General features: G+C 43.7%; 1 protein-coding gene across 5 annotated transcripts in view; it reads right to left on the reverse strand.

The window, feature by feature from the left end:
- Window positions 1–7,864: 7,864 nt before the first annotated feature.
- LOC132782144 (transcription factor MafK) overlaps window positions 7,865–21,216 on the reverse strand; it is a 39,433-nt gene continuing 26,081 nt past the window's right edge. For 2 of the 5 annotated variants that reach the window (XM_060786852.2, XM_060786851.2), the window contains exons 2-3: window positions 15,665–15,744; window positions 7,865–12,250 (exon numbers count right to left, since the gene is read on the reverse strand). In XM_060786852.2, coding sequence (XP_060642835.1) covers window positions 11,816–12,250; window positions 15,665–15,700 — 471 coding nt within the window. In that variant the 5' untranslated portion in view covers window positions 15,701–15,744 and the 3' untranslated portion in view covers window positions 7,865–11,815. The other 3 variants (XM_060786855.2, XM_060786854.2, XM_060786853.2) reach the window with 3 other exon arrangements.

Raw genomic sequence — 21,216 nt, forward strand, 5'->3', positions numbered from 1 at the left:
GTTGTTTGGTGAGTAAGTTTAAAGATGTTGAGGTGGGAACATCTGACTTGTGTGACAAAGAGTTGGACGTCCTGTGACAGGAAAAGAGATTTAAAGATGGGCTGAAAGCCAACCTTAAAAACTCTGGCATAGACACCGAGAACTGGGAAGCCCTGGCCCTTGAGCGCTCCAGCTGGAGGACAGCTGTGACCAGCAGTGCTGCAGAATTCGAGGAGGCACGAGTGGAGGGTGAAAGAGAGAAACGTGCCAGGAGGAAGGCGCGTCAAGCCAACCCCGACCGGGAACGCCTTCCACCTGGAAACCAATGCCCTCACTGCGGAAGAAGATGCAGAGCAAGAATAGGGCTCCACAGCCACCTACGGACCCACAAGGAAATCCATAATGGAAGACCATCTTACTCGTCCAACGAGGGATCGCCTAAGTAAGTAAGTAATCGACAGCAACCACTGAGTTACACAAGCAAAAGGTTGACAGATTGATTCAGGACAATCGTCGTATCACCCAGAGAGAAATTTCAAGCATAATCGCCATTTCACAAGAATGTGCGAGTCACATTATTGCTTTGATTGGCTATCGGAAGATCTGTGCACAATGGGTACCCAGGATGAGAGATCTGTGAGACGCTGGTTGCGGAAACAGAATGTTGACTTCTTCCATGACAGCTTCAGAAAACTTGTTCATCGTTGGCAGAAATGTATCCAATTGTCTGGTGATTATGTGGAAAAGTGAATAGTGGTAGTTAAAGAGCATATTCTAAGGATTATTTCTGCACTTGATTTATTAAAATATTCCCATCCAAACCCAAGTAACGAAGGTGGAGGCATTACTTTTCATTCAACCCTTGTAGATTCCTAGAGTTGGAAGAGACCTTGTGGGCCATCCAGTCCAACCCCATTCTGCCAAGAAGCAGGAAAATCGCATTCAAAGCACCCCAAATAGATGGCCATCCAGACTCTGCTTAAAAGCCTCCAAAGAAGGAGCCTCCACCACAGTCCAGGGCAGAGATTTCCACTACTGAACAGCTCTCACAGTCAGGAAGTTCTTCCTAATGTTCAGGTGGAATCTCCTTTATTTCCTGTAGTTTGAAGAAATTGTTCCATGGCGTCCTAGTCTCCAGGGCAGCAAAAAGGAAGCCTATTTCCTCCTCCCTATGACTTCCCCTCACATCTTGAGATATGGCTCTCATCATGGGATTTTGGCCTGCATCAATAGGAGCATAGTGTCTAGATCTAGGGAAGTAATGCTACCCCTCTATTCCGCTTTGGTTAGACCACACCTGGAATATTGTGTCCAATTCTGGGCACCACAATTCAAGAGATATTGACAAGCTGGAATGTGTCCAGAGGAGGGCAACTAAAATGATCAAGGGTCTGGAGAACAAGCCCTATGAAGAGCGGCTTGGGGAGCTGGGCATGTTTAGCCTGAAGAAGAGAAGGCTGAGAGGAGATATGATAGCCATGTATAAATATGTGAGAGGAAGCCACAGGGAGGAGGAGGGAGCAAGCTTGTTTTCTGCTTCCCTGGAGACTAGGAGGCGGAACAATGGCTTCAAACTACAAGAGAGGAGATTCCATCTGAACATGAGGAAGAACTTCCTGACTGTGAGAGCCGTTCAGCAGTGGAACTCTCTGCCCCGGAGTGTGGTGGAGGCTCCTTCTTTGGAAGCTTTTAAACAGAGGCTGGATGGCCATCTGTCAGGGGTGATTTGAATGTAATATTCCTGCTTCTTGGCAGGGGGTTGGACTGGATGGCCCATGAGGTCTCTTCCAACTCTTTGATTCTATGTCTCCTCCCGGCCTTCTCTTCTGCAAGCTGAACATGCTCAGCTCTTTAAGCCGCTCCTCATGGGGCTTGTTCTCCAGACTCTTGATTCTTTGAGTCATCCTCCTTTGGACACATTCCAGCTTGTTAACATGCTAAACAGGCACCAAAGGTGCTAAATAGAAACCATAATCATGCTCCCACAAAAAGCAAAAATAATACAAGTTAATAATAATTGAAGTACATTTTGGGAGAGGGTCCAGTTAACCCTTAGTTTCCTTGGCAGCTGATAGCAATTAATTTTATCTAACTCTGTCTTTCAGATAGAGCAAAAAGGGCTACTACATAGTCATTTATGTCGCTCAGCAGAAGCTTCACTTAAGCGGCTGAAGGGGAAAAAGAAAGGGCCTGAGGCTGTTAGGAATTATGGGAGTTGGAGTCCAAAAAACCAGGAGGGCCCAAGTTTGCCCATGCCTGGTCTAGAGGAACTGAAGTCTACACAATCTGGAGAGCAGAGGCCACATCAGTGTTTGGTAGCATCTGTATTAGGACCACTAAAAGATTGCAAAGTATGAGTGAATTTTCCAGAAGTCTTCAGCAAAGTGGTTCTCTAACTTTGCTGAAGAATTCTGGGGAAGAAGTACAAATCCAGAAATCTGTTATGCTAGTCATTGCATGTCTCTTAACTTGGCAAGCCTGGAAAAATTCTGCTGCAATGGATAAAATGCACAAGGGAGTTAGTTTCAGGGACTTTAAAAAACTAATCTTTCTCTGAGAATGAGTCTGTTTGCTTGTTTGTCCTGGACGGTATAACTCTACATATAATACTTTCTGCTCTGGATGCTCCTTGTTCTAGCAAGAGGAGGTGATTGATGGGGGTTTGAGTGTAAACTTGTAAATATGGAATTATTTATATTAAATACTTTTCTAATAAAATAAATAAATATCCTACTGCTGTCTTGTATGTCAAGTCACTGCTGCAGAGGTCAGGACAGGAAAGGTGATGCTTCTGGGACAAAAGTGAAGAATATGGCGTGTCAAGCATCCAGCTTCTGAATTAAGTTATGCTTGATTGTTGTATGAGACACTGGATATGAAAAGAGAAAGAGAGGCTAACACCTTCTAATTAACAATCCACTGTAAAGGATTTGCCCACTTCAGATTTTTTTTTGTCGTGTCAGGAGTGACTTGAGAAACTGCAAGTCACTTCTGGTGTGAGAAAATTGGCTGTCTGCAAGGATGTTGCCCAGGGCATGCCCAGATGTTTTACCATCCTGTGGGAGGCCTCTCCCATGTCCCCACTTGAGAAGCTGGAGCTGACAACTGGGAGCTCACCCCACCCCCCGAATTCGAACCATCAACCTTTCGGTCAAGAGAATTGGTCATCTGCAAGCACGTTGCCCAGGTGACGTCCAGATTTTTTACCATTCTGTGGGAGGCTTCTCTGATGTCCCCGAATGAAAACCTGGAGCTGACAGATAGGAGCTCACCCCAGTCCCCGAATTCGACCATCAACCTTTTGGTCAAGAGAATTGGCCATTGGCAAGGGCGTTGCCCAGGCGACGTCCAGATGTTTTACCATTCTGTGGGAGGCTTCTCTCATGTCCCCACATGAGAAGCTGGAGCTGACAGACGGGAGCTCATCCTGCTCCCCGGAATCGAACCTCCGACCTTTCTGTCAGCAGTTCTGCTGGCAAAAGGGTTTAACTGTTTCTCAACCTTCCTAAAGCCGCGACCCCTGAATGCAGTTCCTTATGTTCTGGTGACCACCAACCATAACATTATTTTCGTTGTTACTTCATAACTGTAATTTTACTACTGTTATGAATCATGATGAAAATATCTGATATGCAGGATGTATTTTCATTCACTAGACCAAATTTGGCACAAACACCCAATATGCCCTAATTTGAATATTGGTGGGGTTGGAGATAATTGATTTTGATATTTGGGAGTTGTAGTTGCTGGGATTTTTAGTTCACCTACAATCAAGGAGCATTCTGAACTCCACCGATGATGTAATTGAACCAAATTTGGCACACAGAACTCCCATGACCCACAGAAAATACTGGAAGGAATTGGTGGGCATTGACCTTGAGTTTTAGAGTTGTAGTTCACCTACATCTAGAGAGCACTGTGGACTCAAACTATGATGGACCTGGACCAAACTTGGAACAAATCCTTAATATGCCCAAATGGGAACATTGGTGGAGTTCAGAGAAAATAGCCCTTGACATTTGGGAGTTGTAGTTTCTGAGATTTATAGTTTACCTACAATCAAAGAGCATTCTGAACCCCACCAATGGTGGAATTGGGCCAAACTTCCCACACAGAACTCCACATCCAACAGAAAATACTGTGTTTTCTGATGGTCATTGGTGACCCCTCTGACACCCCTGCTCACTTCAGATATAACTGCTTGAAAATCAAGAACCCTGAGCTTTGAACACACAGATCACAGACCCGGTCAAGTCTGAAACCAGAAAATGCTTTATTGGAAAGGTACAAAAAAAATAGTCATTGCAGCTTCAAATCTACAGCAATAAATTAACATTATGTTGTTGGGGTTTTTTTTGTCAAAATGGGGGAAAGGAGGTTGGACACACACACACACACAGTGTATACGCCTTACGAAAACAGGCACTCACATTACTTGATATATCAATAATTTATTTCATAATAAAAAAGCAGCACAAAAATAAATATTGAAATGAACTGAGTAAACCACAGAGAATAGAATGGACACGTGATTAAAAGGAACACAAACACCAGGAGATTTCCTCGTTTTTTGAAAGGGAGGGAGGGAAGCACTCAGACGTGTATCATCACTGGAAAGCCTTCCATCACAATGAAGTGGGAAGGGGAAGGGGGGGGGGTGTCTTTATTTTCTGAGCTCTTGGCATATCATGAATCTAGATTTCCTTCTCATTTCCTCTATTAAATAATCCCCACCTGACTTTCATTTGCTTTTCAGCATCTTTAGCATATAGCCTTCGTGGGAAGCCTACATGATTCAGCCTGGTTTGCTTTCTAATATCCAAAAGCCATGCTGAACATGATGAAGATTGAGGTGGCATGCTGATGAAGTAGAATTCAAAATTATACTAATTATGGGGGAGTGGGATTTTTAAAATCCCACCATATTTAAATTGAATCACCCTGCGTGTAATAAAATAGCACAGAACGGGGAAGGATATAGCACAGCTCTCCCCCTAATGTACTTTCTTTTCATTGTCGAAGGCTTTCATGGCTGGAATCACTAGGTTCTTGTGGGTTTTTTCGGGCTATAGGGCCATGTTCTAGAGGAATTTCTCCTGACGTTTCGCCTGCATCTATGGCAAGCATCCTCAGAGGTAGTGAGGTCTGTTGGAAATAGGACAATGGGTTTATATATCTGTGGAATGGCTGGGGTGGGTCAAGGAGCTCTTCCCTGCTAGAGCTAGGTGTGAATGTTTCAGCTGATTACCTTCATTAGCATTTGAAGGCCTGCCTGAGCCTGGGAAAACCTTTTGTTGAGAGGTGTTAAGATGTGCCTGGTTGTTTCCTCTCTGCTGTTTTGCTGTTGTAATTTTAGAGTTTTTTAATACTGGTAGCCAGATTTTGTTCATTTTCATGGTCTCTTTCTTTCTGTTGAAATTGTCCACATGCTTGTGGATTTCAATGGCTTCTCTGTGTAGTCTGACATGGTGGTTGTTGGTGTGGTCCAGCATTTCTGTGTTCTCAAATAATATGCAGTGTCCAGGCTGGTTTTCCCAGGCTCAGGCAGGCCTTCAAATGCTAATGAAGGTGATCAGCTGAAACATTCACACCTAGCTCTAGCAGGGAAGAGCTCCTTGCCCCACCCCAGCCATTCCACAGATATATAAACCCATTGTCCTATTTCCAACACACCTCACTACCTCTGAGGATGCTTGCCAAAAATGCAGGCGAAACGTCAGGAGAAATGCCTCAAGAACATGGCCCTATAGCCCGAAAAACCCCACAAGAACCTGGTTTTCTTTTCATTTTTTTAAAGCAGAGTGCATTACATCCAGAATCATTAAACCACCACTGTTGCCGGAAGTCCAGTCCAATAAAACAAATGTAATGTGAACAGCAATGATAACTCAGCATCCAGAGGGGAAAAACTATCCAACCAAGATCACAACTGGCTACGCATGGCTGTTTCTAGTTTGCCAGATCACCTTTCCCTTTCTGACATTTTTGGAAGGAAGGCAGGTGCAAAGGCAGAAGGCCCAATGCCAGTGAAAGGCAAGACACGACACTGGTCACCAAATAGCAAGCCATGCGAATGGTGGTTGTAACAGACAGCACAATAAGATGCATGCATGAACCCTCCCATAACCAGGTTGTTGTGAGTTTTTCGGGCTGTATGGCCATGTTCCAGAAGCATTCTCTCCTGATGTTTTGCCTGCAGCAGGCATAGATGCAGGCAAAACATCAGGAGAGAATGCTTCTGGAATATGGCTATACGGCCTGGAAAACTCACAACAACCCAGTAATTCTGGCCATGAAAGCTTTCAACAAAACATGGAAGAGGATGCCTGCCATAGATGTAGGCAAAATGTCAGGGGAGAATGCTTCTGGAATATGGCTATACGGCCTGGAAAACTCACAACAACCCAGTAATTCCGGCCATGAAAGCTTTCGACAAAACATTGAAGAGGATGCCTGCCATAGATGGAGGTGAAATGTCAGGAGGGAATGCTTCTGGAACATGGCAATACAGCCTGGAAAACTCACAACAACCCAGAAATTCTGGCCATGAAAGCTTTCAACAAAACATTGAAGAGGATGTCTGCCATAGATGCAGGTGAAATGTCAGGAGGGAATGCTTCTGAAACATGGCAATACAGCCTGGGAAACTCACAACAACCCAGTAATTCCGGTCATGAAAGCTTTCGACAAAAAAACTGAAGAGGATGCCTGCCATAGATGCAGGCGAAATGTCAGGGGAGAATGCTTCTGGAACATGGCCATACGGCCTGGAAAACTCACAACAACCCAGTAATTCCGGCCATGAAAGCTTTCGACAAAACATGGAAGAGGATGCCTGCCATAGATGCAGGCAAAATGTCAGGAGAGAATGCTTCTGGAACATAGCCATACGGCCCGGGAAACTCACAACAACGCAATAATTCTGGCCATGAAAGCTTTCGACAAAACATGGAAGAGGATGCCTGCCATAGGTGCAGGCGAAATGTCAGGGGAGAATGCTTCTGGAGCATGGCCATACAGCCCGGAAAACTCACAACAACCCAGTGATTTTGGCCACGAAAGTGTTCGACAATACCTCCCATAACCACTGATTCTAACCTTCCTATGAGAAACTGCCTTTGGGATGGAAAGGAGCATTACAGCCCACACAGAGTTGACCCCTTGCAGGGCTGATCTTGGACCTCCTAAACGACAGTGGGATGGGAGTCAGACAAGCCTGGCCCAGATAGGTAGTTCTATTGGAAGCTCACCTGAAACAAACGCTAACTGGGTGAAAGCTCTGTCTTGGGATGCTGAAACTAATCGGACAAAAAGGAAGGGTGAAACCTGGAAAACAAGGTGGGATCAGACTGCAGGAAGGGGCATTGTGGTGGAGGTGTTGAGTAAGCATACAGCTCAAAGCCTACATATAGTGAAGGTGATGGTTTACACACATGGGTTTTATGTGGTGCTTTATATGGAAGGTTTGGGAAAGATCCCTAAATCAGGAGACCCAGGTGTGAGGAAGAAAGGTTAGGGGACAACACAGTCCTTGCACAGCTCTTTCAAGCTGTTTCATGGCACAGTAAATTCGCCTCTTTGGGAAGTTCATTTTTTGGGAAGGCATTATTTCAAGTGGATGCCATTGATGTTCTCCTCTGGGACCAAAATGTTGCAGGAACTTTTATATTTCTTTCACCAACCCCTGTGTTGCACTTTGATTTCTCTGGGCTCAGCGAAGAAAGACCAACAACTCTTTTATTTTGCCCCCACTCCTCCCACATTCCTTGCTGGAGGCGGGTGTTTGGTTTCTTAAATAAGGAAATCAACAATATCTCACACAAACACACGCACGCACACACTCACAGCCAGTAACTTTTACAAAAAATCTGTACGATAAAATGTATATAATTATGCATTTATTTTTTATATATATATATATTTATTTATATATATCTATATCTGTATCTATATGTGTCTCTCTCAAATATTTCCACATGGTCCTTAAACTGACATCCAATATGGATTACCTACCATGATTATGGCATCAACAGCTTTAAAAATGTTTTAGGCCTCATGCTTCTGATCAAATTGCAAAGGCACACATTCCCGTTGTTTTGCTGTAGGGAACGAGGGGGCCATTGTTTACCCAACGGAGGCTTCTCTCGGCTCTCAAGTTAACTACAGAGACTAGTTGTTGTCAACTCTCAAGGGTTGTTCCAAGTCGTCTTCGTCCTACCAGAGCACTGGTGAAATTAGGGCACAGAGCTATCCTACCATCCTGCCCCAGGCATGTAGCCCTATGTTGCTTTAGAATATCGATCCATAAAGGTATGGCAGTCTAAAGGAACATGGAGCTGGGCTACTAATACCTAAAAGAAAAGACTATCCCACGTAGAACATGGGATAACGATAACAATAGTAAGTACAATATTGGAAAAAAGGTAGAGGCCTTTAGAATAGTTACTGAATGACCAGAAGGTAGTTTTGTACCAGTAAGAGACACAGTGATGCTGCTCCCAAGGGGCAACACAAGATCTGTGTATCCACATTTCTAGCTCTAACAATTGGAAGCAGCAACTTAACAGAACTATAGTTGTCAGGGTGTCTCCCATTTACTTTGTTTATAAATTACCTGTCCACTTAAATCTCCTAAGGCAGTGGTTCTCAACCTGTGGCTTCCCAGATGTTTTGGCCTACAACTCCCAATCAGTTTACCAGCTGTTAGGATTTCTGGGAGTTGAAGCCAAAACATCTGGGGACCCACAGGTTGAGAACCACTGTCCTAAGGAATGCTGTATTTCTGCAAGGAAGTGCCACTGAGAAAACAGTCTGCTTTTTCTCATTTCAACAGAAAGTGTTACCACAACTAACACAAGAGACAAGACAACTCTTGACTTGCACATCCATGTAATGACGACCACAAGGTAAACACTCACTGGACTAGTCCTTTACAAAACAAGAGGGCACCTCATGGTCTGGGCTAATTGGGAAGACTTCTTTTCCCAGATGTGGCGGCTTTCACATGCACTTCCAACCCAGCCTTTCCCAACTGGGACCGCTGTAAAGGTATGAGACTACCCCTCCTATCACACCTGTTATCCCATCACGTGTGATGGGAATAGAAACCCCATGCATCTGGATGGCTACATGTTGACATGCACCTGGATGGCTACATGATGCTCCAGACTTTTCTTATCTCTATGGTGAAACCAACACCAGCTCTACCCTCTCTTACTTTCATGGTTTCTACATGATGCTCCAGACTTTTCTTATCTCTATGGTGAAACCAACAACAGCTCTACCCTCTCTTACTTTCATGGTTTCTACCAAAAGATGGCTCTTTGCTTTGGAGGACGCTTTGGTTTCTGCTTGAAAATAAGCCATGGGGCAACAGTAAAAGACATACGGTATGAAGCCCACACTGGCCATTTATATAGGTTTTGGAAGCTCCAACAGTGCAAGGGTTGTGGCCCTTCTCCTACACTTGAAGAGCCTAAGAAGCTTGCAGAAGTCCCAGGATTTCCCCAAATACCTCTAAGAGAATGTAATAGTAATACATAATAATATCTTTTCTTCCTCAGCTTTTGCTGAGAGAGTCATAAGCAGCATAGGTAAACAGAACATTAAGTTGCCTTTCAGAAGACTATGCAAGGCTGGGGAGAAAGGAAACATCCCTAGATAATGTGACTCAGTGAACTGCCAATCTAGTTACCTCTTGGCCAGACTGGAAATATCAATGTGGTTATCCCTTGCTTGGGATCTGGGAAGTATGTTTGGGACAGTCAGTGCCCCTTTCGTCCACAATGCCATTTATAACAGATGCAGTTCTGCTTTTCAAGTTATCCAGATTAGAATACTAACAGAAGAGCCACCCCATTACATGCAACATGTGGGGAGCTGGGTGTCTGAATGTTCCCCCACACAAAGAAATTCTAGGATGGCCTTTTCTCTTGGCACATATTGGGTGTGGAAAAGGGCCGTAGTCTCTTACATGGGGAAGCATTCAAAACATCCTTATGCTAACCCACCTAAACGCATGGGACTTTGTCTGACTGGTAGTTCTCAAGTCACAGAACCTTCCTCTTTCACCTGTGAATCTCAAGCCTTAGGCCAGTGGTTCTCAACCTGGGGTCCCCAGATGTTTTTGGCCTACAATTCCCAGAAATCCAGGCCAGTTTACCAGCTGTTAGGATTTCTGGGAGTTGAAGGCCAAAAACATCTGGGAACCCCAGGTTGAGAACCACTGCCTTAGGCAATACAGTGCTAAAGGGTGACAATGATACAAGAACAAAACTTATATACTCTGGAGATTACAGTAACCACACTGGCGAGGGGAATTCTGGGAATTACAATCCAAAAAGTAACCTTTCCAAGCTCTGAAGAAGCTTTTTTTGCCTTGCAGGCACATCCACCCGAAGACAACTCATACAACCTCATATTCCATTTAATTCTATATCTTGGTTGCTTCTTCCTCCTTCCTTCATTGCCTAGAATTCTTCTCCTGCCAGAAACCCCATCTGCAAACTCGCCTTGGCCACCGGCCACTCCTTTCCACTCTCGACAAACCCTTCAAACTTTGCTTTCTTCCCTCCACAAAAACCTGACTCAAACCTTAAACTCAAGACCCATGGCCAGCTATTCTTCATCACGCTTGCAGTTTTGCACCTTAGTCCATCTACGTGGTCCTCCAATTCTGACTTTTTCCTATGCTGCTGATCAGCTCCAATTCACTTTCTCATTTCCAACCCAATCTGTACTGTCTCAAGAAATGCCATCTTTTTACTAGGAGTATATCCAGAATAACATTTTCTCATATTTGAGAAACTACAAAGCAACCTGTTGAACAAGACTACTTTGTTTTCACTGTTCATTCAGCTTCACCATCTACTTGTGTTGGAGAGTGAGCCCTTTTGAAGACTGGAAGATTACACACATTTGTTTCTGTGGCTCACTGCAACTTTCTGCCTATTCCTGCCGGTCCTTTGGCATGCCTTGTTAGAAAACACCTTCTCACAATACTGACTCCTACTATGACAATTCCTCTTCTCACACTTCTTCTCTTACCAAGTGAACCAACTTCCTCGGTCGTTCTACTCGTTTGCCATTTTCTCTTCCCATTTTGGAACCTGGATTTTAAAAGCTGCTGGTATAGGAGTAAATTGTTGGAAGCAACAAGAGCACATTGAGAATTGATACCCAATTCACAGGCACACCATACGGAAGCAACTAATGGGTGATTTTTGCATTGTAGGTGTTTCATTTGGCTAGGCCACACAGCAGCACAGTCACATCAGCTTCCAACCCATGGGGACATTCACCTATGAGGGCTTTTCATAACTGGAGAACAAGGACCCTAACCTTCAACATTTTGATGAACTCTCAGTGCACGCTGCTCCAGAGAAACCTTTTATCGCCCATCCTGTGGAAGTCACCATGATAACCATGATGGGATAACATTCATTTCTTTTTTCCTGAAGGGAGGAGGAGAACTGTTTTTCATTCATCCATCCATTCATTCATTCACTACACCTGATGATTCTGCCAGCTGTTTCTGGGTGGCCATGTTTCATCCAAAGCTTTCCCGAGGCATTTGGGTGTCTTCTCCCAAGGCTCTGGGAAGTAGTTGAGCAAGGCCCCTCTTGCAACTGTTCATTCAAGGTACACAATTCCAATTTCAGTCACAAGAGGCTCGCAAGAACTTGGAAGTGAACACCAGAGCAGCCAGTTTAGTTTTCCCTTTGAAGTGTACTCTTTGTGGCTCTAGAAAAAACAGGCTGCTCTTTTGGAAGGCAGGCAGGCAGGCTCCTTGCCCTCTCTTTCCCAAAGGTTTCCTATAGTTCTCCCCGCCCGGACACTAGGATGCTGCTGAAAAGGGCACTGAGCTGGAAGAGATTTCTGCCGACTTCACAATGGTGATGACGCTGGTGGTGGCGACTTTGGTCGGGGTGATGGGCCCTCGGGCGACCGTGCGGGCAAAGGTCTGCAGGGCCTCATACTTGGAGCGCAGGGCATCCAGCTCGAGCTTCATGCTGCTGTTCTCCCGTGCGAGTTTCTCCACCTCCTGCTGCAGCTCCACCCGCTGCCTCTCCAGCTCCTCCTTCTGTGTCACGCGCTTGATGCGACAGCTGGCAGCGTAGCCCCGGTTCTTGAGCGTGCGCCGCCGCTGCTTCAGGCGGATGACCTCCTCTTTCGTCAGACCCCGCAAGTGCTGGTTCAGCTCCCGCACAGACATCGACACGAGTTCATCGTCACTAAGCACCGGGGCGTTCTCTCCTGACTCCTCCTTGACCTGTGGACATCAGCGTCACAGAGGGCATGAGAGAGGTGAACTACAAAGGGATAGCCTGGCTCTCCTAGTTCACTGTCCTTCATACTTTGATAGCTTTCGGGTTACCTAGTCTACCACGCTGTGCTTGGTCAAGGGCTGCTCTCGAATACTATCTGTTTGCCGCTTGCCTTTCAATCAATACTAGCTCAGAACTCGTTTTCAGTAGTTTCTGGCCAGAAATCAAAATGCTTTAAATTGTTCCAATCCAGAGTATTTGAGAGTATGCCTTCTTCCCATATCTAGTTGTGCTATAGGGGAAATGGAGAGGTGGGCAGAATGCCAGAATTTACTGGTAGCTACCTGGATTTTTTGCAGACTCCCAATAAGAAACTATACTGCAAGGAAACATGTATTCCATGCCATGGCTGGTCCATAAGCTATTTCTATGCCTCAGTGTCTCATTTTGTAGAAATATGAACACATTGTTAATGGACTTGCTTTGACTATGGTTTTTGCATAGCTTTGGTTAGGTGCCTTGTGCTAAAATCATCATCACACAAACTTTCAACTGGGGAACAGGTGAAAAAGAAAAATAACACAACTCTATTGGTCAGGAATTTTGGATATGACATTTGTTATACTGGTTGACTCATAAATTTATGGCAAAGGAAATTATACTTGTTCAGGCCTTGGTAGGGTTATGTGTTTGTAAAATGTTCATTTTTTTTCATATTCTGTTTACACTGTAAGATGTTAACATATGTATGTGTGTAGGTATATGTATGTGTGTGTGTGTGTGTGTGTGTGTGTGTGTATATATATATATATATATATATATATACACACACACACACACACACACACAAACATACTGGGGAACAGGTTATGGGGTGCCGTAGGGTAATGGCTCATTTTTGCCTGCAACTCTTCCTTCTGAGCCATTGCTTACCTCAGTATATTGTTCTCAATTGTTAATCCTACCGACCACATTGAAATCTTACAGCTATTCATTACATTAAAACATACTTTGATTATTCAAAACTTTCATTTACCCTTTGCAATTAGCACACCAGTTAATAATGAATATCCCCCCTGTCTCCGTTTAAAAGTTTTTTAAAAAATACGACCCTTATGTTGCAATATCTGACCAATGTTTGACTAGAGATTCTAAACTAACATTTTTGACTGGTAAAAGGGTTTAGCTTAATCCCACTGCAAGTTTACGTTGGCCTAATCTGTTTGCAAGCAATGTCATGCTTTCCTAGGTCTAATACTTGGCCCTTTTACTTTCCGAAACACTGTCAGAATATAGCACCACCTGATGGACAGGAGGTAGTGGACTAGTCCTTTCCTTCCTCTCCAGAAATTACTATAAATACCCAAGTATAAGGCAAGTTTTTCAGCCCATTTTTAAATTGAAAAAGCCTCCCTTGGCTTATACTCGAGTCAAAGTTATTTATTATTTTACTCTTATTATTATTATTATTATTCCATTTATTATTTTAATCTATTTCTTGGTGTTATTCCATTTATTATTTTACTCTATTTACTATTATTATATTTATTATTTACTCTAATTATTATTATTATTATTATTATTATTATTACATGTATTATTTTACTCTATTATTACTGTTATTATTACATTTTTTATTTTGATTATTATTATTATTATTATTATTATTGGAAGGATATGTAAGCACATTTACATTGGAATAATGGTTTAATCAGAGTTGGACAGTTTTATCTTAAATTACAGTTTTATGTAAATATTCAGAAACATTTAACCTACTGATGCCTCAATTAATGTAACTTTATTGGTACCTATTTTTATTTTCAAGTTTATCCGTAGGTGCTGCATTTCCGACCCTCAGCTTATACTCGAGTCAATACGTTTTCCCAGTTTTTTGTGGTACAATTAGGTGCCTTGGCTTATATTTGGGTTGGCTTATACTCGAGTATATATGTCAAACGCAGGATGTAAAACAGAAGGGCCTCCCCGTGTACTTCTTCCCCAAAGAAAGGAAAGGGAAATGGTTCAAATGATTATACAGGGAAATTATGTCCAAATCAAAATATTCAGGAAATCTGTTATCAGGCTTGAGCATATTAAGTGCTCTTATATAGAATTAGACTCTATGTCCATAAAGTCGGAACCAACTGATTGAACTGCTGATTCTCGCAGATATTAGGCACAGGTAACACCCAGACTGCTATCACAAATACTTTTAACTGAAAGTACAGGATTAAACCTGGGAGTTTCTGCATGCCACAAAAGTTCTCCAGTCATCACACTATGAATCTTGATCTGTGAAAGTGCCATGAATGTTCTCACAGGATTTGGTCTACTTTATAAAACTGCTGCTTAGCCCAATATTCAATGCTAGTCTAATCTCAAAGTCATCAATAAATGTATTTAGGTTAATTTAATTTGTATGATTTTAACACTTTCTTTTGAGGACGAAGTACAGCAAAAAATGTCAGTTTCTCCATACAATACATTAGAGAAGTGAATGTCATTTTAAGGAATGCTAGAAAAGCTAAATTCGATAAGATGTACTGCTAGGCAAACCATTTTTACAGCCAACAGTCCAAAGATCGGTTCTGGGTTTGTATAATTTAGCATATTTAAGAATCAGCTTTTTAAAAACCAGTTTAAGAAGTCATTCTTGTCAGAAATATTAAATATTAACTAGGTATTTTTAATTACAAAAATGTGAATCAAGCACTGAAAGGGATAAATTGATGCAATTACTCAGCAAAAGCTGCAGTTCAATATAAGCAGGTGCGACTGTAGTCTGTGAGAGGTTTCTGTGTTAGTAGGCTTCAGTATGAGAAGGCCTCGGTGATTGTTCACCTCAGTGGGAGAAAGGCCTCAGTCAGAGAGAACTCTCAGTGTGAGAAGACATCAGTGGGAGAAAAGCCTCAGTGTGATGTAGGCCTCAGTGTGAAAAGCTTCAGTGAGAGAAGCCCCAGGTTGAAGGCTATCATGTGTGAAGCCTGGTGTGTGTAAAAAGCTGTGTGAAGCTCCTGTGTAACTTCGGTGTGAAAGGAGGCTCTGTGAGAGCAAAACCGCTTATCTGCATGAGAAAGAAGCCCAGCATGGAAGCAAAGAAGGAAGTATAAGGGACTTTATTTGTGTTACGGAAACCTTGTTCTTGTAAATGGTGCAACCATATTATTTTATTACAACAAAAAGTCTCCTATGAAAGAGATAACATTGGTCTCAGTGTTTTTGTTCTTTCTATATATTTTGGCTACTGGTGCTGGTTCACAATGCTGCTACGTTACTCTGCTGTGCATTTACGAGGAGGGTCTTTTGTTAATAAGCCCACTCACCCAACAATTCTCAATGAATTTGCCTAATCCTCCACTCTTTTTCTAACACTTGAGCAGCCAAAACTGCAGTACAGGGAAAGATTGTTACTGCCTTACCTTTAATGCTTTGTTCGGCTTTGGATTAGTCGTCATAACCTGGGCACCGTCTTCTGGACAGAACTGCTCAGAAATTGCAACTGGAGGGGGAAGAGAAGAAACGAGAGGCAACAAGTTAAGCTTAGTACACAGAGTTAGAAAAATAGTCTAGCAAAGACATGTAGAATAGAACATCCTCTCGATATGCATGACACATTTAGACTCAAAAAGCACTACTCATCTTTCCAACACTTATCTGTTTGACAACATCCAGGGCTTTTCTTTTTTCCATCTACTTCTGGATCCTTTGAAACAAGTACTCATTTGGAAACTCATAATGCAACTTGCCAGCCATTCAGTGCATTAGTTCGTAAGTAGAGATTCCATCATACTTTAGGACATAGTGACCTCAAAATACGGTATATGTTGGATTACTATCCCCCTCATCTCCAGCCTGCAGAGGAGTATGTGAAGCCTGTTCCTCACAGGACAATTGATTCACTCAGGATCCTTACAGGTAACAAAGGACATCCCTTGTCCTCTGTATCTCATTCAGGTATCACAAACATGCCTATTTTGGATACAAATGCCTTGGATGGGAAGCAGATTTTCGAACAGCTACTTCTGCTACTCTCTCCTTCGTCAAAGCAAGCAAGGGACTGCAAATTTGCACACAGACATTCATTTTCCCCCAGTGCAATTCAACAAGAGGATGTGATCCATTTTGCTGTTTGTACTGGGCTGCAGATCACATATTAGCTCTTCTGCAAAATCAAAAAGCATCTTATGTAGCAACGTGGCAAGTATGTGATTATAGATATGAATGAAAGCTGGACAAAGCTGCCTCACATTGACTCAGGCTCCTGGTTTGTCTAGGTCAGCAGAGTATATTTTGACTGGTGTCTGTTACCGAAGCCTTTAAGAAAGCAAAGGTCTCGTCTCAGCTCTGCTGCCAGAGTTTGTTTTAAGCAGAAGGGCCAGGGACTGTACCTAAGCCCTTACATCGGCAAAGCACATCCTATGACCTACTGCCCTCCACGCAGATATAATGGACATCAAAGGAAGTTTGCATGAATGTTTTGGTTCTTAGCCACAGCATACAAAAGGACCAGAAGCAAGACTGGTTCAATCTACGACTAGAAAGAAATCAGGTGGGGAGAAGAGAGAAAATAGGACTGATTGCAACAATCCAAGTTGAGTGGTGTTATAATCCTGGTATGGGCAAACTTTGGTCCTCCAGGTGTTTTGGACTGCCACTCCCACAATTCCTAACAGCCTACCAGCTGTTAGGAATTGTGGGAGTAACAGTCCAAAACACCTGGAGGACCAGTTTGCCCATACCTGTTTTAGTCCATATTAATACAAAGTTATTGAGTTGCACCCACCACCGCAACCACAGTCCTGGAAAGCACCATCTTTGTACCCAGTGTTATTAGTAACCATAGCACACTTATTATTCCTAGATTATAAAATATCTTGAGGACAGTCTGGTCCCTACATCCTCCCAATCAACTGATCTCTACCCTGGTTTTACAGAAACTATCCAATTTTGATTCCTTTTATCTAGATCAGTGTTTCTCGGCCTTCCTAATGTCGCAGCCCCTTAATACAGTTCCTCATATTGTAGTGACCCCCAGCCATAACATTATTTTCGCTGCTACTTCATAACTGTAATTTTGCTACTGTTATGAATCGTAATGTAAACATCTGATATGCAGGATGTATTTTCATTCACTGGACCAAATTCGGCACAAACACCCGATACGCCCAAATTTGAATACAGGTGGAGTTGGGGGGTGGGACTGACTTTGTCATTTGGGAGTTGTAGTTGCTGGGATTTTTAGTTCATCTACAATCAAAGAATATTCTTAACTCCACCAATGATGGAACTGAACTAAATTTGGCATATAGAACTCCCATGACCAACAGAAAATAGAGTTTGGTGAGCAGTGACCTTGAGTTTTGGAGTTATAGTTCACCTACATCCAGAAAGCACTGTGGACTCAAACAATGTTGGATCTGGACCAAACTTGGCACAAATACTCAATATACCCAGATGTGAACACTGGTGGAGTTTGGGAAAAACAGACCTTGACATTTGGGAGTTGAAGTTGCTGGGATTTATATTCCATCTACAATCAGAAAGGACTATGCACCCAGCCCACAATGAAGCTGCACCAAACTTGGCACAAATGCTCAATATGCCCGGATGTGAACACTGGTGGGGTTTGGTGAAAACAGACCTTGACATGTGGGAGTTGAAGTTGCTGGGATTTATAGTCCATCTACAATCAGAAAGGACTATGCACCCAGCCCACAATGAATCTGCACCAAACTTGGCACAAATGCTCAATATGCCCGGATGTGAAGACTGGTGGAGTTTGGTGAAAACAGACCTTGACATTTGGGAGTTGAAGTTGCTGGGATTTAGTCCATCTACAATCAAAAAGGACTATGCACCCAGCCCACAATGAATCTGCACCAAACTTGCCACATACCTACATGGCCAACATTGAATACTGGTGGGGTTGGGGGGTTGTTTTTGAATTCTGAAAGTTGTAGTTCACCAACACCAAAAGGAAGAGAAGAACAGGCGGAGAGATCTTCAGCCTTCTCTGCCAAAAGGGTTCCTAAGACCATGAAAAGCATTTGCTTTCTGACAGAAATATGTGTTTCCCGATGGTCTTTGGCGACACCTCTGAAACCCCCTCGTGTCCCGACCCTCAGGATGAGAAACACTGATCGAGAACATTACATAAACCCCGACCTTCCTACCCCAATCTCTGCAAATGTAGCTAGTTATTTTTGTTCTTGTTTGTTGTTATACCAAAAATGTTTACAACATCTTGCAGAAATGCACCTAAACACCAGCACACCTGGAAGCTGGTTTTTGCAAAACACCAGACACCAGCATCAACTTTGTTTCACCCCACCTCCCTATACAAAAGGTTGACAAACAAAACTCAGGGGCAAACAACACATTGTTTGTTCAGTGCCATAGACAAAGGTTCCCACTCTCCAATGAGGAAACTGAGCAAACATTGAGCATCCTGAAACCCACCTGTAACCCACCTGTGCCTCAAAAGCAGAAATTCCTTTTACAGAAGGCCAACCAACACAAGACAAAATGCAAGATGGCAAAAACAGTGAAAAGGGGAAACGGGGAGGGAAAGGATGAACAGGTTGCAAAGAAAGACGAGGGGAAGGAAACACTTTCTCACTTGGTAGGGTTGACTCAGAGCCTTCTGCCCAGCAATGTGGAGATGTGGCACAACAGCAATGCCTCCCCAAATCTCTCCGCTGAAGACAGCTGCCCTTCACTCTCACCTCAGGTCTTGGTTAGGGGAAAAATAACCCTACATCCTTCCAAGCAGCACAAGAGACAGTCTGCCTGTCTAGACATCAGGGGAGAGCCTTCACACCTGCATCACGCACATAACGCACTTGGAGGGGCTGTGGAGAGCCGCGCACCTACCACCGAGGAAGAGGGCAATGCAGCTGTGACATCACAGCGCCTTCTTTCCCCCTGCCAGCCAGCCAGCCTGGGCCGCACCACCTTGAAAGGCTATCTGTCGCGCCGAACCAGCATGGGATCTGAGGTCCGGCTGCAGCGCTGGACGGAGGAGGCAACGGTCATGACCGTCTGGCCCGGCGCGCATCTCCTTCTCCTTGTCTCAGCCGTGAAAAAGAAAAGGGGGGAAAAACATATTCTTGTCTCCATCTATGTCTACATCGTGTCACACATTCTAATCATTCATAAAAAAAGGGAGGGGGAGAAGATACCCAGCCAAAGCATCCCAAGCATGATTCCCTTCCGATAGTTGCCATGGTGACCTTGGGAAAGTAGCCAACCCTGAGACGGTAGCCATGGAAACAAGAGAAGCCCAAAAGCAAATGGCTCCGGGGGTCATTGCTGTGCAAAGACGCTGGGAGGACAACGGAGTCAACAAACTCATTCATTTCAAGGCACCTTTGGAAAGGGAAGAGAAGGGGGCAAAGGACGGCAGCAGGGAAGTCGGAGCGCGTCTATACAGGAAGCATGTCGCTGTTGGGATTTTTTGTGGGGTGGGGGGATGAAGGGGAATTTGCTGGCTCAGCCTGCACTTCTTCTCCTTTGACTTGGGGAAATCAATGCAGTTTCAGCACTCTGGGAGCAGAAAACAAAATTATTAAGTCAGAAGGAGACACTGCTGCTTTTGCTTATGGCCATGCCTCTTCTTTAAAGCAACAGGCAAAAAGAATAATGAGGATAACAAAGGAAAGTACAGCTGAGGATCTGCTGAGCCCACGTTGCTCCCTTAATACTGCCAGATTTGGATAAGTTTTTTTTTTCTGTGTCAGGAGCGACTTGAGAAACTGCAAGTCGCTTCTGGTGTGAGAGAATTGGCTATCTGCAAGGATGTTGCCCAGGGGACGCCTGGATGTTTTATCATCCTGTGGGAAACTTCTCTCATGTCCCTCCATGGGAAGCTGAAGCTGACAGATGGGAGCTCACCCCGCTCCTCGGATTTGAATCACCGACCTTTTGGTCAGCAGTCTTGCCTACACAAGGGTTTAACCCAGGGGTCCTCAAACTAAGGCCCGGAAGCCGGATGCGGCCCTCCAAGGTCATTTACCCGGCCCTCGCTCAGGGTCAACCTATGTCTGAAACTACTTGAAAGCACACAACAACAACAATCTTATCTCATCAGCCAAAAGCAGACCCACACTTCCCATTGAAATACTAATAAGTTTATATTTGTTAAAATTGTTCTTCATTTTAATTATTGTATTGTTTATAAGTGTTTTTTTTTGCACTACAAATAAGATATGTGCAGTGTGTATAGGGATTCATTCATGCTTTTTTCAAATTATAATCCAGCCCTCCAACAGTTTGAGGGACTGTGACCTGGCCCTCTGTTTAAAAGGTTTGAGGACCCCTGGTTTAACCCATTGCACCACTGCAATGTTACTCTTTGAGATTACAACTCTCAAAATCCGGTTGTGGGAGATGTAGACTTTAAAAAGGAACTTTCTATGAACCATCACAGAGGTTAAGATCTTCTGGGGAGGCCCTGGTTTCAGTCCTACCACCTTCACAGGCGCGATTGGTGGAGACGAGAGACAGGATCTTCTCAGTAGTGGCTCCTTGGCTGTGGAACTCCCTCCCTAGTGGGATTTAATTGGCCCTCCTGTCATTTTGCAAACAAATGAAGACTTGGCTTTGGGAGCAAGCATTTGACCTGGAATAATTAATTGTGCAATACAGTTGGAATTGACCCTGGATTGATAAATATGATTATTTGACTATTTGGCTTTGGATGTTGACTATTTGGCTTTGGCTTTGGAGACTAGGACGCGGAACAATGGCTTCAAACTACAAGAGAGGAGATTCCATCTGAACATGAGGAAGAACTTCCTGACTGTGAGAGCCGTTCAGCAGTGGAACTCTCTGCCCCGGAATGTGGTGGAGGCTCCTTCTTTGGAAGCTTTTAAACAGAGGCTGGATGGCCATCTGTCAGGGGTGCTTTGAATGCAATATTCCTGCTTCTTGGCAGGGGGTGGACTGGATGGCCCATGAGGTCTCTTCCAAC

This window comes from Anolis sagrei, chromosome X (assembly GCF_037176765.1).
Source record: "Anolis sagrei isolate rAnoSag1 chromosome X, rAnoSag1.mat, whole genome shotgun sequence".
In the NCBI taxonomy this organism is placed as follows: Eukaryota; Metazoa; Chordata; class Lepidosauria; order Squamata; family Dactyloidae; genus Anolis; species Anolis sagrei.